This window comes from Tamandua tetradactyla, chromosome 14 (genome assembly GCF_023851605.1).
Source record: "Tamandua tetradactyla isolate mTamTet1 chromosome 14, mTamTet1.pri, whole genome shotgun sequence".
In the NCBI taxonomy this organism is placed as follows: Eukaryota; Metazoa; Chordata; class Mammalia; order Pilosa; family Myrmecophagidae; genus Tamandua; species Tamandua tetradactyla.
In genome coordinates, this window is record NC_135340.1 from 90,834,836 (window position 1) to 90,847,659 (window position 12,824).

The 12,824-nt window shown below is 61.0% G+C and overlaps 1 protein-coding gene across 2 annotated transcripts in view; it reads right to left on the reverse strand.

Annotated features, from left to right (window-relative positions):
• Positions 1–2,859: 2,859 nt before the first annotated feature.
• Positions 2,860–12,824, reverse strand: part of TMEM266 (transmembrane protein 266) — a 108,914-nt gene continuing 98,949 nt past the window's right edge. For both annotated transcript variants that reach the window (XM_077128479.1, XM_077128478.1), the window contains exons 10-11: positions 5,959–6,021; positions 2,860–4,089 (exon numbers count right to left, since the gene is read on the reverse strand). In XM_077128479.1, the coding sequence (XP_076984594.1) occupies positions 3,527–4,089; positions 5,959–6,021 (626 nt within the window). In that variant the 3' untranslated portion in view covers positions 2,860–3,526. The remainder of the gene's footprint in view (positions 4,090–5,958; positions 6,022–12,824) is intronic.

Below are 12,824 nucleotides of genomic sequence, written 5' to 3' on the forward strand. Positions count from 1 at the left end.
TGATGCTCCTTTTAGCTACTATATCAACAGAAGAGTAGAACATATGGAATAAAAATAAATAATAGGGGGAACAAATGTTAAAATAAATTCAGTTTAAAATAGTGGTAAATGAAAGCGAGGGGTAAGGGGTATGGTATGTATAGTGTTTTTTTCTCTATTATCATTTTATTTCTTTTTCTAAATTGATGCAAATGTACTAAGAAATGATGAATATGCAACTATGTGATGATATTAAGAATTACTGATTATATATGTAGAATGGAATGATTTCTAAATGTTTTGTTTGTTAATTTTTTTTAATTAATAAAATAAAAAAAAAAGAGTAGAGCCTGTACAGCTGGGCTTCAGTTGGACCCTAAAAAAATAAATAAATAAAAAAATAAAAAAAATAAAAAAACAAATTAGCTTTTTAAAGTGGGGCTTTCTGTGGGGAAACTGAGGCAGGGAGCCGGCACCACTGGCCTGGCATCTCACTCTGTGGTTCTCTCACTGGGGTGGAAACCCACAGTGGGTGTGAGCACCGGTGAGACCCCTCCGTGCAGCTGCGCTGGCCGCGCCGCGGGGACGTGACGTTGCCTGGGTGCAGGACGGGTCTCCTCCTGGGGCACCAAGACTAACCCCGAGAGCTGGGGCCATGGCGGCCAGTGGCTAGGGCCAGTCACAGCTCAGCAAGCTCGGCCTGGCCGAGGGGGGTACCCCCAGTCACTGCCCCCGCCCCCGCCCGAGAGAGTGCATCACATAACGCCTTCCAGCCCATCGCGTGGCAAGAGCCAAGAATGACCCTATGATGCCCTTTGCTTCCCAAAGCTCCGAAGTGTGGGGCCCAGCACCCAGCACCCAGTACCCAGCACCCGGCACCCAGCACCCAGCACCCAGCACGGTGCCAGGCAGATCTTACCAGCGTCTGACCTCAAGAAAGTTTCTTAACTTTCTTGGCCTCAGTTTCCCCATCTGTAAAATGGACATAGGGCCTCCTGCCCCTCGGGGTCATTTGAAGGAGAAACGGACCCAAGTGTTGGAGGTCTTCGCGCAGCTCCCGGCGGCGGGAGCCGACGTCGGCCGTTGGTGACCCACAATGCCCCAGGATGCAGCTCCTGTCCTTTACCAGGCCCCCCTTGGCAGGTCTGCTGCCACCCTCAGAAAGGCTCACCCGTGTACCTATGGCTGCTTTTATGCTTTTTTTTTTTTTTGACAACGGCTGAGCTCCGGTGAACCGGGGGGGCTCTGCTGCAGCTGCCCGCAGGGGGCCCCGCCCTTCCTTCCAGTTCAACCATCTTTCCCAAGTGTCCACGCTGCGCCCCTCCAGGGACTGGTCACGCGGAAATTGTCCCCCTCAGCCTCGCCAAGGCCTGGGCAGGGAGGGGCCGGCAGAGGGGCTCTCCCATCACCCACTGTCGGAGGAGGGCGTGTGTGCGTGCATGTGCGCGAGTGTTGGTGTGTGTGCATGTGAGTGTGTGGGGAGGAACTCCCTGGAGCACGCTGCAGGACGGGTGCTGGCTCTGTACAGATGAGTCGTGGAGGGGCTGTGAGGACAGGCTGGGGGAGGGCGGGGCAGTGATGTCGTGTGCTGGCCTGGCTGGGACCAAGACGCCAGGGGGTCCAGCCCAGGGAGACTGTCCCCGTGGGCCTCCCCTGGTCCCAGCCAGGCCGCACACTGCTTCCTTTCTGTCCCCGGGCCGGAGCTTGGGGAGAGGCTCGTGTCTGTCCTGCCCACTTCCGGGAGACCTGGTGCCCGGGAGACCGGATGCCCCCTTCCACCACAATGCCGAGGGCACCGCTGAGCCCACCCCTCATTCAGAAGCCGGGCCACATGCAGGGGCCTGGGGCTCTCAGGCCTGACCCCTAAGCTCTCAGAGGCTCCTGGGCGGGGGCGCAGGGGAGGGCGGGGACAGGTGGGGAGGGCGGGGAGGCCGGTTCTGCCTGAGCCGGACCACTACATGTCAGGGGTGGGTTCAGGGGGCACGACGCCTTGTAGCGAGGGCAGGTGGGGTGTGCAGCGAGGCCCACCCAGACAGAGAGGGGAGGGTGGGGGGCAGGAAGGACAGGCGACAGTCTCGGGGGAGCATGCATTGTCCTGAAGGCAGGGGTGGCAGGGGTGCAAGGAAGCAGGGGTGGCCTGAGAGGCAGTCGGAGCCAGCCCAAGGAAGGGCTGAGAACCAGGCTGAGCTCTCCCAGGGCAATGGGGAGCCCTTGAGGAATTTTTTTAAAGTCTTTCATTCCATGTCTGCTTTTTTTGGCATATTAAAAATAAAATAAAGCCCTGGGAAGATTCTGAGGCGGGGACACTCATCAGGCTAGCATCGCAGAAAGGTGCACCTGGCAGCAAGGGAGGAGGAGGGGCTGGAGGAGGTGGGACCGGAGGCTGGTGGCAAGGAGGCAGGGGCTGCAGTCCAGTTGTGGGGGAGCCTCGGGGGTTCGGGGCTGGGGGGAAGGGCTGGGGCCTGGGGACCAGCGGTGTGGAAGGTAGAACTGGCAGGAGAGTGACTGCCTGTGGGAGGGGGCAAGGAGGAGCCACAGGGCACAGCCAGTACGGGGTGGAGGGTGGCACCTGCTGGGACGCAGGAGGACGAGGGGGCTTCCGGCGAGACGCCGGCTCAGCTGTGGCCCCGAGGGAAGAGCTGGGTCAGGGAGTGGCCAGCCAGCAGGCCGATGTGCGAGCTCCGGTTTGTGGGGGGCAGGGAGGGGAGGTACCAGCCCAGGTCACACAACCAGGGGTGCTTTCCACTCTAGACGCCAAGGAAGGGCCTTCCCCAGTGCCAGCCCGACCCCAAACCCAAAACTGAACCTGAACCCAGGCGAGCTCCCCAGACGCCTCGCCCGGGGCCTAGCAGCCCAAGGAAAACTCCCATCAACTGGAGGTCTCAGTGCAGCTGGGTTTTATTATGAAAGCCAAGGCTGGAAAATGGCTGTCCCCACCTCCGCGACCCTCCCCCCACCTCCAGATCCGTCGCTTTACGTCCTGTAATGGTGAAAACGAGATTTATCTTGAAAAGACTCAGAATCGTTCATGCTGAAATGAGAGGATGAGGACAAACGAAACAGGCTCAGGTGGCAGTCTCTGTGGTTGTGTCGCCGCCCCCCACATTCCCGGGGGAGGCGGCTCGGGTGGGGGGCGCGGCAGCCCCAGTTCACAGTGCTGTCCCCGAGGGTCCAGGGTCAGGACCGAAGGCCACGGAAGAGACTGAGCAGGCCCCGCACCCTACCCTGCTGAAGCTGGGCCACAGGTTGTTTTTTTGTAAAAATGGTTAAAAAAAAACAAAAAAAACTAAAGAAAACCCAGCCCCCAGCACCCGCCTCGCCTCCCCTGAGCAGGGCAGGAGACCAGGGTCTGCTGGGCTTTGAGGTCCGAGGCATGTGGCCTCCTGGCCTGGGGTCCCCATCCCTGGAGGCAGGCGGCACCTTGGGGGAGCCAGGCCGGCCCCGGGCCCCGCCCCCCGCGTGCAGCCTGTGGGGGTGTTCAGGGCCCCAGGAGACCTTCGAGATGGCTGTCTCCCTCCTCCTCCCCCACGCGCCGGCCTGGAGGCTCCTACACCTCAGGGACTCGGTGCAACTTTTGCTCTTTGGATTCCAAAGATCTGAGCTTCTCCTCCAGCGCGGGCGCGGGGGGCTGGAAGTGAAGGACAGGCTTGATCCGCAGGACGGTGACGCCCTCCTGGGGCTGAGGGTCAAACAGACTCACCGTGGGCTCCAGCTCGGGGCTGGTTTCCACCGAACCTGCCGGACCGGGCCGGGCCAGGGGGGCCGGGTCGGAGGCCCGCTGGGACAGGCAGGGGTCCTCCGACAGGGAGGAGAGCAGGTCCTGCAGCGTGGCCTCCGCCGCCTGCGGCCGGGGGGCTGGCGGGGGTGCGGGCAGGGTGGGGCGCCCGGGCTCCGGGGTGGGCACGGGGCGGGCCGGGCTGCAGTCCGTGCAGGAGGCCGGCGTCCGGCTGCCGCCCCCCTGGGCACGGGAGGCACCCTCGGGCGCCGTGCCGGTGCTGCCTGGCTTCGGGGGCATGTCCCCCGAGCAGAGGTCGGAGGAGACGCGGGGCCGGTGGACGTCGATGGCGGCTGTGGTGACCACACACGCGGCGGGGTCCGGGATGCCGCTGTCTGCAAGAGAGCAAAGGGGGTGCTGGTCACGCGGCCCCGCTCTGCGGCGTGCACGGGGCAGGGCTCGGTGAGAGACTGAATATATGTATAAACCGACAACGGCCAGGCCATATATTAAAAACAGAATCCTGAGCCGTGACTAAGAGCCACCAGCCCGGGAAGCCGAACCACTGTCCGCAGCCACGCGTTCAGGAGAGCCACACGGCCATCCCTGCAGCCGTTGGGCCCAGGACTTGATCACGATGGACACCTTCCCTGATTTTTGCTCCTGCTTCCGAAGAAAGCCAAGCATGCTCCTTTAAACCACCACACAGGGTGACCCGCTGCTGGTCCGCCCACCTCCGACCTGGATCTTCTCTCTGTCCCACCGTGACGCTTCCCCGCTCCCGACCGCCTGCCTTTGAGTCTCTGCCAGATGCAAGTGACGGCGGCTGACCCCACGCTGCAGCAAGCTCAGAGGAGGTGGCCTGGGCTTGCTTTCATCTGGATGGTTTTGGGTTCTTTCCGCAGAGGGCATTTCTTTGGCCGACAGCCACCACCCCTTAAGCCACAGGCAGGACTATGCTCCCCGCCCTCTTGTGTGAACTCAAGTGTGGACAGTGAGAAGTGGCCTGCGGCACTGCCCATAGAAGGTCAAGAGTGGCTGGTGCTGTGCCCTGGCAGCCAGGGAGACTCTAGAAGAGAGGGTGGCCGCTCTGGCCCCTAGGTGCCAGATGAGGGGGACAGCACAGAGGCAGAGCCCCTGACGCCTTGTTTGCTTTATGTGAAGCACTGAGATTTGGGGCTTATTTCTCACTGCAGCATAGCCCAGCTCATCCTAGCTCAGAAAGCCTGGTATGCCCGGATAAGGAATTTGGACTGCACTGTCTGAGGGAGTCACTGGAAGTTTAAAGTGGGGGTGGGAGAGGGGGTGATGGGGTCCGCTGTGCCTTCAGCAGGCTGGCTAATTTCTGAGGGGGGAGGGGCCAGAGGCCACTGCAAAAGCTCTTCAGCTGAGAAGCATCAGGGGCCAAATCACAGTGTAGCGTGGGAAGGTTCCTCGCCAGAATTGTGGGGAGAACAGATTGGGGGACAGGTCTGGGCTGGAGGCGATGGGCTTCGAAACCAGCAGAGGGGACGAGCTTCTGAGAAGGGCGAGAGAAGAAGTAAAAGGTCTTAGATGGTAGAAAGGAAAAACATTCAAGCGCGCCGCACCTGTCCCGGGACAAACTCTCCCAGCCCCAGCGCCGCAGTGTGCTGGGAGCGGAGGCCCCAGGCAGTCTCTAACCTTGAGCTCAGAGACCAAAGTGAGCCCGTCACCGGGTGGCATGAGCCCTGGCTGCAGGGTAAGAGTGGGTTTTAAGGGCTGTGAAATCCAAACTGCAAGGATTCAGACATCTGAAATAAGACATTAAAGCACCGGGTATTATTTTAAAACTTAACCTTTCCCGTAAGTCAAAACCATTAGGCGTCCTTGGGACTTTTTCAAGTTCAAGAATGAAACATCCATCAAGCAGGGGCTTGCCTGATGCCTGCTGATTTCTGCAGTCCCATAAAGCTGCCAGCTCACCCTGAAAGGTTCTCAGGGTGGGAGGCACTGAGGTCCCTCAGAGTTCTAGATGCTTTCGGTTCCAGGGCTCCCCGAGCTCCCCCCACCACAGTACCCGCAGACGCAGCCCCTGCAGCGTGCTGGGAGCCCCAGGGATTTCGGACCCTGGGCTCTGCCTGCAGTTACGGTTCCTGCCGCCAGGCGATGGCACGCCCCGGCTCCCGAAGCTAGGGAGTCGCCCCCAGGCTCAGGTTTAGGGGCTCCAGGGGGCACATCTGGCAGGGGGCTGCGGCCGAGGTTACGGAACACGCACAGCCACCCCTGGAACAGTGAAGACTCACCGCTGCTGGGCCCGTTGTAGTACTGCGTGGCGTAGCTGTTCATGTCGTCTGTCGCCGCAGCTTCTAGGAGGTGGGGCGGAGAAGAGCGAGTGACACAGCTTGTCTGGGGGCCCAAGAGGTGGGGATCGCGGCAGTCACGCTCCTTTCCCACCTCCCCATCACCCTAAGAAGAGGCCCCGGACCCCAGAGGCCTCTGCGTGGGCATCTGCACCCGCTGTGGATTTCAAACTTGCAGGGCTGGACGTGTGCCCGGAGCGTCCCAGCTGACCCAGGCAGCGGGTCCGATGCGGCACCGCGGGGCCAGGGTTCAGACCAAGCACCCCGTATACAACCTGGAGGGGACCCTCCCCTTGTCTGTCCTCAGTGTCCCCGACTCTAGATGAGGGGTGGGGGGACGAGCTCGTCAGGGCCTTCCCCATCTGGGTGGACTGAGTCTCCGAGTCCACCTGAGGTTCTCGGGGGCACTGGGAGCGCTGCCCTCCACGCAGGAGCCTCACAAGCCCTGTGGGTGGGGACCACCAGCCCACCACAAGGTGCATCGGGGAGCAACCCCCTCAGCTCGGTCCACTGAGGGCCCTGACCGTCCCCACGCAGCAGAGGGATGGAGCCCTAAGGGCTGGGGAGCATGGCAGCATCTCCAGCCCCTGCACAGCTCCTGGCCCCAAAGAGATGCCCAGCAGGTGATTACTGAATGAATGAATGAATGAATGAATGAATGAGTGGATGAATGAGAAGGGAAAAGGTCATCCAGGTCGAGGGAGATAACATGGGCTCAACCCCTCCAAGACATCAGTACGGTGGGACACTGAGAGAGGGATGAGGGAGAGGAGAAACTTATGTTCAGAGTGGCCCAGGAGTGGGAGGGACAGCGGGTGACAGAAGACGCAAACGCCATCCCAAGGACCCTGGCATTGCTCCAGTGGCAGTGGGGAATCACAGGAGGGTTGGCGCACGGTCAGGTTTGATTCGGAGAAGTCACTCCCAAGGTTGTGGGGAGAGTGGTTTGGAAGATGCCAGCAGGGAGGCAGCGAAATCAGAGACGCCGACACTCAGGTTGGGGAGGAAGCCCCAGGAAGGGTGGGCTGATGGAGTCAGGTGGGTCTGGCATGGCTTGGAGAGGGACAGTGCGATGACCCTCGGCTGGGGCCGGCAGCTGGTCCGACTGCGCTGAGGGGTGCTTTCTGCAGCCCCACCAGATCCGGGGAGTGTGGAAGGCGTCAGAATCTGTGTGGTTTCACGCCTCGACTCTGCTATGTATCAGCTGAGCTGCCCTTTCTGAGCCTCTATTTGCATGTCTGTAAAATGGGGACACCTACTTCAGAGACTTGTTCTGGAGACGAGAGATGCTAACGGGTGTACGATTGCTAGGGAGTGTCGGCGCACGAGGGTCTGTCCTTCCTCTCCTGTGGAAGCTGTGGGGGCTGCTCAGCGTTGCCCCCAGAGCCTGCACCCCGTGTGCAGGCGCAGGGACTGATGTCCTCGGAGGCCGCTCCCCAGGCACCCCGGAGACGGCTGCAGACGCCTGTGTGACCTGAGGCGAGAAGATGCGTGCAGCACACACAAGGCTTGGCTCTTAAAAGCTTTTTTGGCCTCCTTTGATCTCGAAATGCCTGCGGTCAGAGGTGCGTTTTGCACTAATGCCGGAGCCGAGGGCGGGGCCCCTGGCTGGCTCCGGACCCTGCTTGGGGATCGGCCGCAGAAAAGCGCTCCAGCAGCTTCCGACGGCAGCCGCGTCTCCCTGATGCTGCAGATGCCGCGCTGGAGGGGCCGTGTAGCTGCTCCCAGCAAGCAGTGCGAGCCCCAGGGCCCTGGGGTCTCGGGCCGCCCCAGCAGGTCCTGGCCACCGATCTCGGGTTTATCCTGAGGCTAAAGGTGTCCACACATCCTTTATCCCAAGGGGGCCACGGGCAGGAGAAGCAAACTCAGACCCCGGGCCCTCGTCACCGGTGCTGCCCCCGACCTGACGTGGGCGCTCGAGCAGGTCACAGGCCCTCTCTGGACCTCGGTTTCTTCCTCGACACAAACCTTTCCACTCTCAGGGCTTCAGGATGGGAAGGACGGGGCGGAGGGAGTCGGCGTTCAGTGTCTGCTCTGCGAAGCTCGGCCCTTTCCAAGCCCACCTCCTTCAATCCTCACCAGCCCCGCAGGGCGGGGAGGGTTTAACGGGCCCTTCCTTCCTTCCTGAGGTCTGCTGTGATCTGACGGGTCCCCTAATGCCCCTAAAGCCTCAAGGTGCTTAGCAAGCGCGCTCCTCCACCGGCTCATGTGCAGCTTGGCCAACGTGGCGCTCAGGCCTTCCCGGCGGGAGCTGGGTACCCCCCTCCGCCCCCTGCATCTGGGTGACGGAGGTTTTAGCCCCCAGAGGACTCTGTCATCCTGGGTAGATGCCAGCTTGTCGGTTTCAGCCCAGAGGCCTCCTGGGGGCCTCTGAACCCGGGTTTGGGCAGGTTAGGTTCTGGATCTCTCTTCAGGACCGCGCTGCAGTCCCCATCTCCATCCAAGCTAGTGACGAAAACTAGCCTCGGCCAAACCATCTCCGGCTTGGGCACGTGTCCTGCTTCGGCCGTGTCTGGCCAGCTGCCCAGGGACACTCAACATGTCCGAAACAGAACTCAGCTTCTGGCTCCCCCACCAGCATCTCCTCCTCCTGCGTCCCCCCGCCTTGGGGAACGGATCCCCTGCCCCCGGGGCCGGGACGTGGCACTTGCTCTTCTCTCACCCACAGCCGGACGCCCACCAAGCCCGTGACCTGCGAGGAGACCCCGATGCCCTCTGTCATCGCCGTGCCCTGCAGGCCGGCCTGGGGTCACACATCACGGTTCTGCTGCAGGTTGAATTGTGTCCCCTGAAAAGTCACGGTCAAAGTCTGAACCCCCGCTACCTGTGAACATGGCGTTCTCTGGAAACGGGGTGTCCGCAGAGGTTTTTAAGGTCCGATGAGGTTATATTGGACCGGGGCGGGTCCTAAATCCAATATGACGGGGGCCCTTATAAGAGGGAAACGTGGACACAGAGACACAGGCACACAGTGACAGTCTGCCAGGGAACAGCGAGGACTGACAGCGTCCTCCAAAGAAGGTGTCTCTCCTAGAGCCTCTGGAGGGAGACTGGCCCCGATCACACTTGGCTTTTCCACCTGAAAATCGGGCCTCCAGATTTTGTGCTTTTAAGCCACCCCATGTGTGTGAGTTTCCTCCAGTGGCCACAGGAAACCCAGACACTGTCTCCCTTGGACTATGGCCTCCTACCAGGATGAGCCTGTGGCTTTAAGGGATCCGATGGCTTGCTCCATGGGTGTGCCTGGCGGGTCTGTGTTTGCTCCCCCTGCCCCTGAGGTTTGCTTTGAGTCAAAGGACCGAGGGAGTCCCCTGGACCCACAGGAACCAACCTAAGGGCTGGCTGAGTTGTGCAGACCCTGGAGAGCCAGGAGAGAAAGGTGGGTCCAGACACAGACACCTGATCTAGAAGTCGAGCCCAGCTTGGTCGAACACCCGCTGTGTGGTCTCAGGCAAATCCCTTGACCACTCTGAGCCTTGGCTCTCTCATCTGTAAAACGGGGACCACAAACCCTTAGGTGGCCAGGAGCTGTGAAGAATCCACAAGATGATGAAGGTTAAGTCTGGCCTGGGCAAGGCCTTCGGGTACTGTGAATTCTGTCTCTCACGAACTTGATCCCCAGCCGGCGGTGTTTCCTGCCAGCCCGGGTCTCGGGTGGCTTCTGGGGCAGTTGTCACAGCTGCTCCCCGCCGTCCGGTGCCTTTCTTCCCTGGGTGTGAGCGCCTTACTAATCCTACTAAAGCCCTGTCGAGTGCGGCAGTGGCAACGCTCATTATGTGGGATTTGCCCCTTCGGTGGCAGTCCTGACGTGCCCAGAAAGTCGGAGGCGGGGCGGGCGGGCAGTGAGTCAGTCCAGCTGGCTTCCTGGAGGCGGCGGGGATGGGCCAGGCTGCTGGGCGCTGCCAGCCCTGGCTCGGGGGTGGTGCTCCCTCTCCCAGCTCCCAACCTGCCGCTCCTCTGCTCTGCAGCCACCATTTTCTGAGCACCTACTGGGTCCCAGACGTGAGAGCTGTGCATACAGTTGAACACACCCGGTCCTTCTCTGTTAACATATACTGCTGTTCCGATACTCACCTGGAAAAACACTGGGGCTCGGAGATAGGACCAGCCCAACGCACAACGAAAACGCAGGGCCCACGTGTCTAAAAACTATTAAGAATCTCAACCAAGCGTGGGGTCCCGTGTGACCACGCCACAGCATGGCCACGAAGTCTGCCCTGCTCAGAGAGGTTAAGTAACTTGCTCAAGGATGCACTGTGATCCAAACCCAGACCTGAGCCCCAACTTGGGCACTGCCTCTCCCCTCTGACCTGTCGGGAGCCTCAAGCGCCACTTTGTACAAGGCCCCCAGCCTTAGTCCTGTGGCCCTGGGGCTACAGGGGTCCCCACTGTCCCCCGTCATGCACAGACATCTGGAGGCCAGCGGTGGGGTAGGAAACCCGACTCGCCCCCCATGGCCTTGCAGACCCTCTCTTCTCTCAAGGGCAAATACCGATGCCAGCGCAGCTCCTTCCCCCACGGCTGCCGAGCAGTGGGAGGGGCCGGGGGTCCTGACCTGGCGCACCCTTGCGGGGCTTCACCGGAGGCTGGTGCAGCGAGGGGGCACGCCAGGGTCCGCCGTGATATATGGTGAAAACCGTGGCGCTCCCACCAGGGCCTGTAATTCATAAGTTACGGGCGAGCTGCAAGACTAATAAATTTGGGAGGGAAGTATTAATGGCTACACAGGGGCAACCGTGAACTTGGCAGGCCCCGAAGCCTGGAACTTTGCAGCCTGGGTTTTAAAAATGATTTGTGCTGAAGCAAGTCTAAACAGAAGCTGGTCGGCATTAGTCTGTCTGTGACCTGTTGGCAGCTGCTGAGACGGCAGGAGCCGCTTTCTCCCCATTGGGTGGGGGCTGGCACCCCCGCCCCGGGCTGCCCTCCTGCAGGAGAGGCTGTCACCCCTCCAGAGGCTGCTGTGACTCATCTGTCGGTGGCTGCAGGTGAGTCCTGGGTCTGTGTGATCTACTGGGTACCCCAGTGGGCCCCGTGGCCTGGAAGTCACAGTGGGCACCGAAGGCTGTCCCTTTTTCCATCCCCAGAGTGGCCCAGGGTGGCCCTGGCTTGTCTTGGCCATAATTTCTAGTGTCATGGAAATCCCTCCCTGGACACAGCTCTTGGTCAAAGAGAGGTTGGTCAGGGGGATGCCCTGTTTCCCTGGACTCCCACAGCTGTGAATCATGAGCATGCAGGCTGACTTGGGCCCTGGCGGCTCTGGGCAGCAGCTGGACAAGGACGAACAGAGGGATGCCCCAGATGCAGGGCGGGTGAGAGGTTCCAGGGGGTGTTGCTGATGAGATGAAAGAGAGTGGGGTCTCCTGGCTGCATGGGAGGGGATGTTGGCTAGAGATTCTCTAGGGAGGGCTGGGTCTGCCCTGCTCAGACAGCCCCTTGGTTTCCAGGAGGGTGAGTGGGGTCCGTGCAGACCCCATGACACCCTGGCTGGAGACCCATGGCTGCCAATCTACCCCAGGTGAGCGGTGGGTCTGACTCGGCTTTCTTCTCCTGCCCTGCTGGCCCCCACCTCTTAGAAGCTGCCAGCTGTGGGGGTGGCCGAGGGCGAGGGGCAAGGACTGGGAAAGCTTCACTGCGCTCATAGGAGGCGCGGGATTGTTTTAAAGATGCGGTCTGTGGACCCAAATGCAGCATCCGTGTCCAGGGTCTGCAGTCACTGCCTGAGGGTCGACAGCGGCTCCGCTGACATCTCAAGAACCAACCACCCCAATGACAGAAGCAGAGCGAGGCGCTGCAGGAGGCGAGGCTGCGCGGGAAGCGCTCACCTGAGCTCGGGTCTCTGCAGGTGGGCGGCCCTGAGGACAGAGCGGGAGGCTCCCTCTCCTAAGGAAGGGTGCGGGGCCCTGGGCGCCCCTGCCTGGGGGAGGCCTGGAGGGTGGGGAGAGGCGGGCAGGCCCGGGAACCCGTGGATGCTCAGAGACGTCAAAGACTTGGAACTAAAAGGTGCATTAGTCCACTGGAGTGGAGAGCAAAGATGGGGTGGAAAGAGATGAGGCCGGGCAGGCAGCCAGGGACAGAGTCCTCCAGGGTCAATCGAAGGAGCTGAGGCTTTGAGTCTGGGGATCACCGGAAAGCTTCTGGGAAAGTTGCTGGGTGGTGGGTGGAGAGTCCCTCTGGGGACTGGGCAAGGCCGACCCCGCGTGACCCTGGTCCAGAGCCAACGACGGAGGAACGATGGAGGAGAAGAAGCGGATTGTCTCAAGCCGTGCTTAGGAAGTAAAACCAGCAGGAACAGGTGATCGGGTGTGACTCGGGACCCAGAAACCTGGAGCCTGGCATAAGGCAGAGATTAAGCCACGGTTGGACACAGATGATGTAAAGTTCTGCACAGGGTCCAACAGGCCGAAACCGCCCGCGAACGGGCCGTGTGGGGCCTCGTGGGGCCGGGGTCAGCTGTGTGCCTGGGCCGGGCAGCCACCACAAGGCTCGGGAGGGTCCAGAACAAGGACAGGGCTGCCCCTCCGTGCTCTGCCCGGGTCTCACGGCCCCCGAGACCTGTGTTCCACTCGGGATGTCCCTCCGCGAGGGAGCGAAGCATAGGAGAACTCAGGGGAGGGGCAGCATGGCAGGACGCTGGAGCCCCACCGTGGGCTGTAGGAACAGGTGACATCCCTGGGGCAGAAACACTAAAGGCCCGAGGCCTCGCCGGCCAGTCTCCAAAAGGACATTCCAGCTTGGAAGGCCACACTAGACCTGGGCGCAAACTGTGTGGCCAGGTAGGGGGAGGTGGGTGCCACAGGGCTTAGACCAGC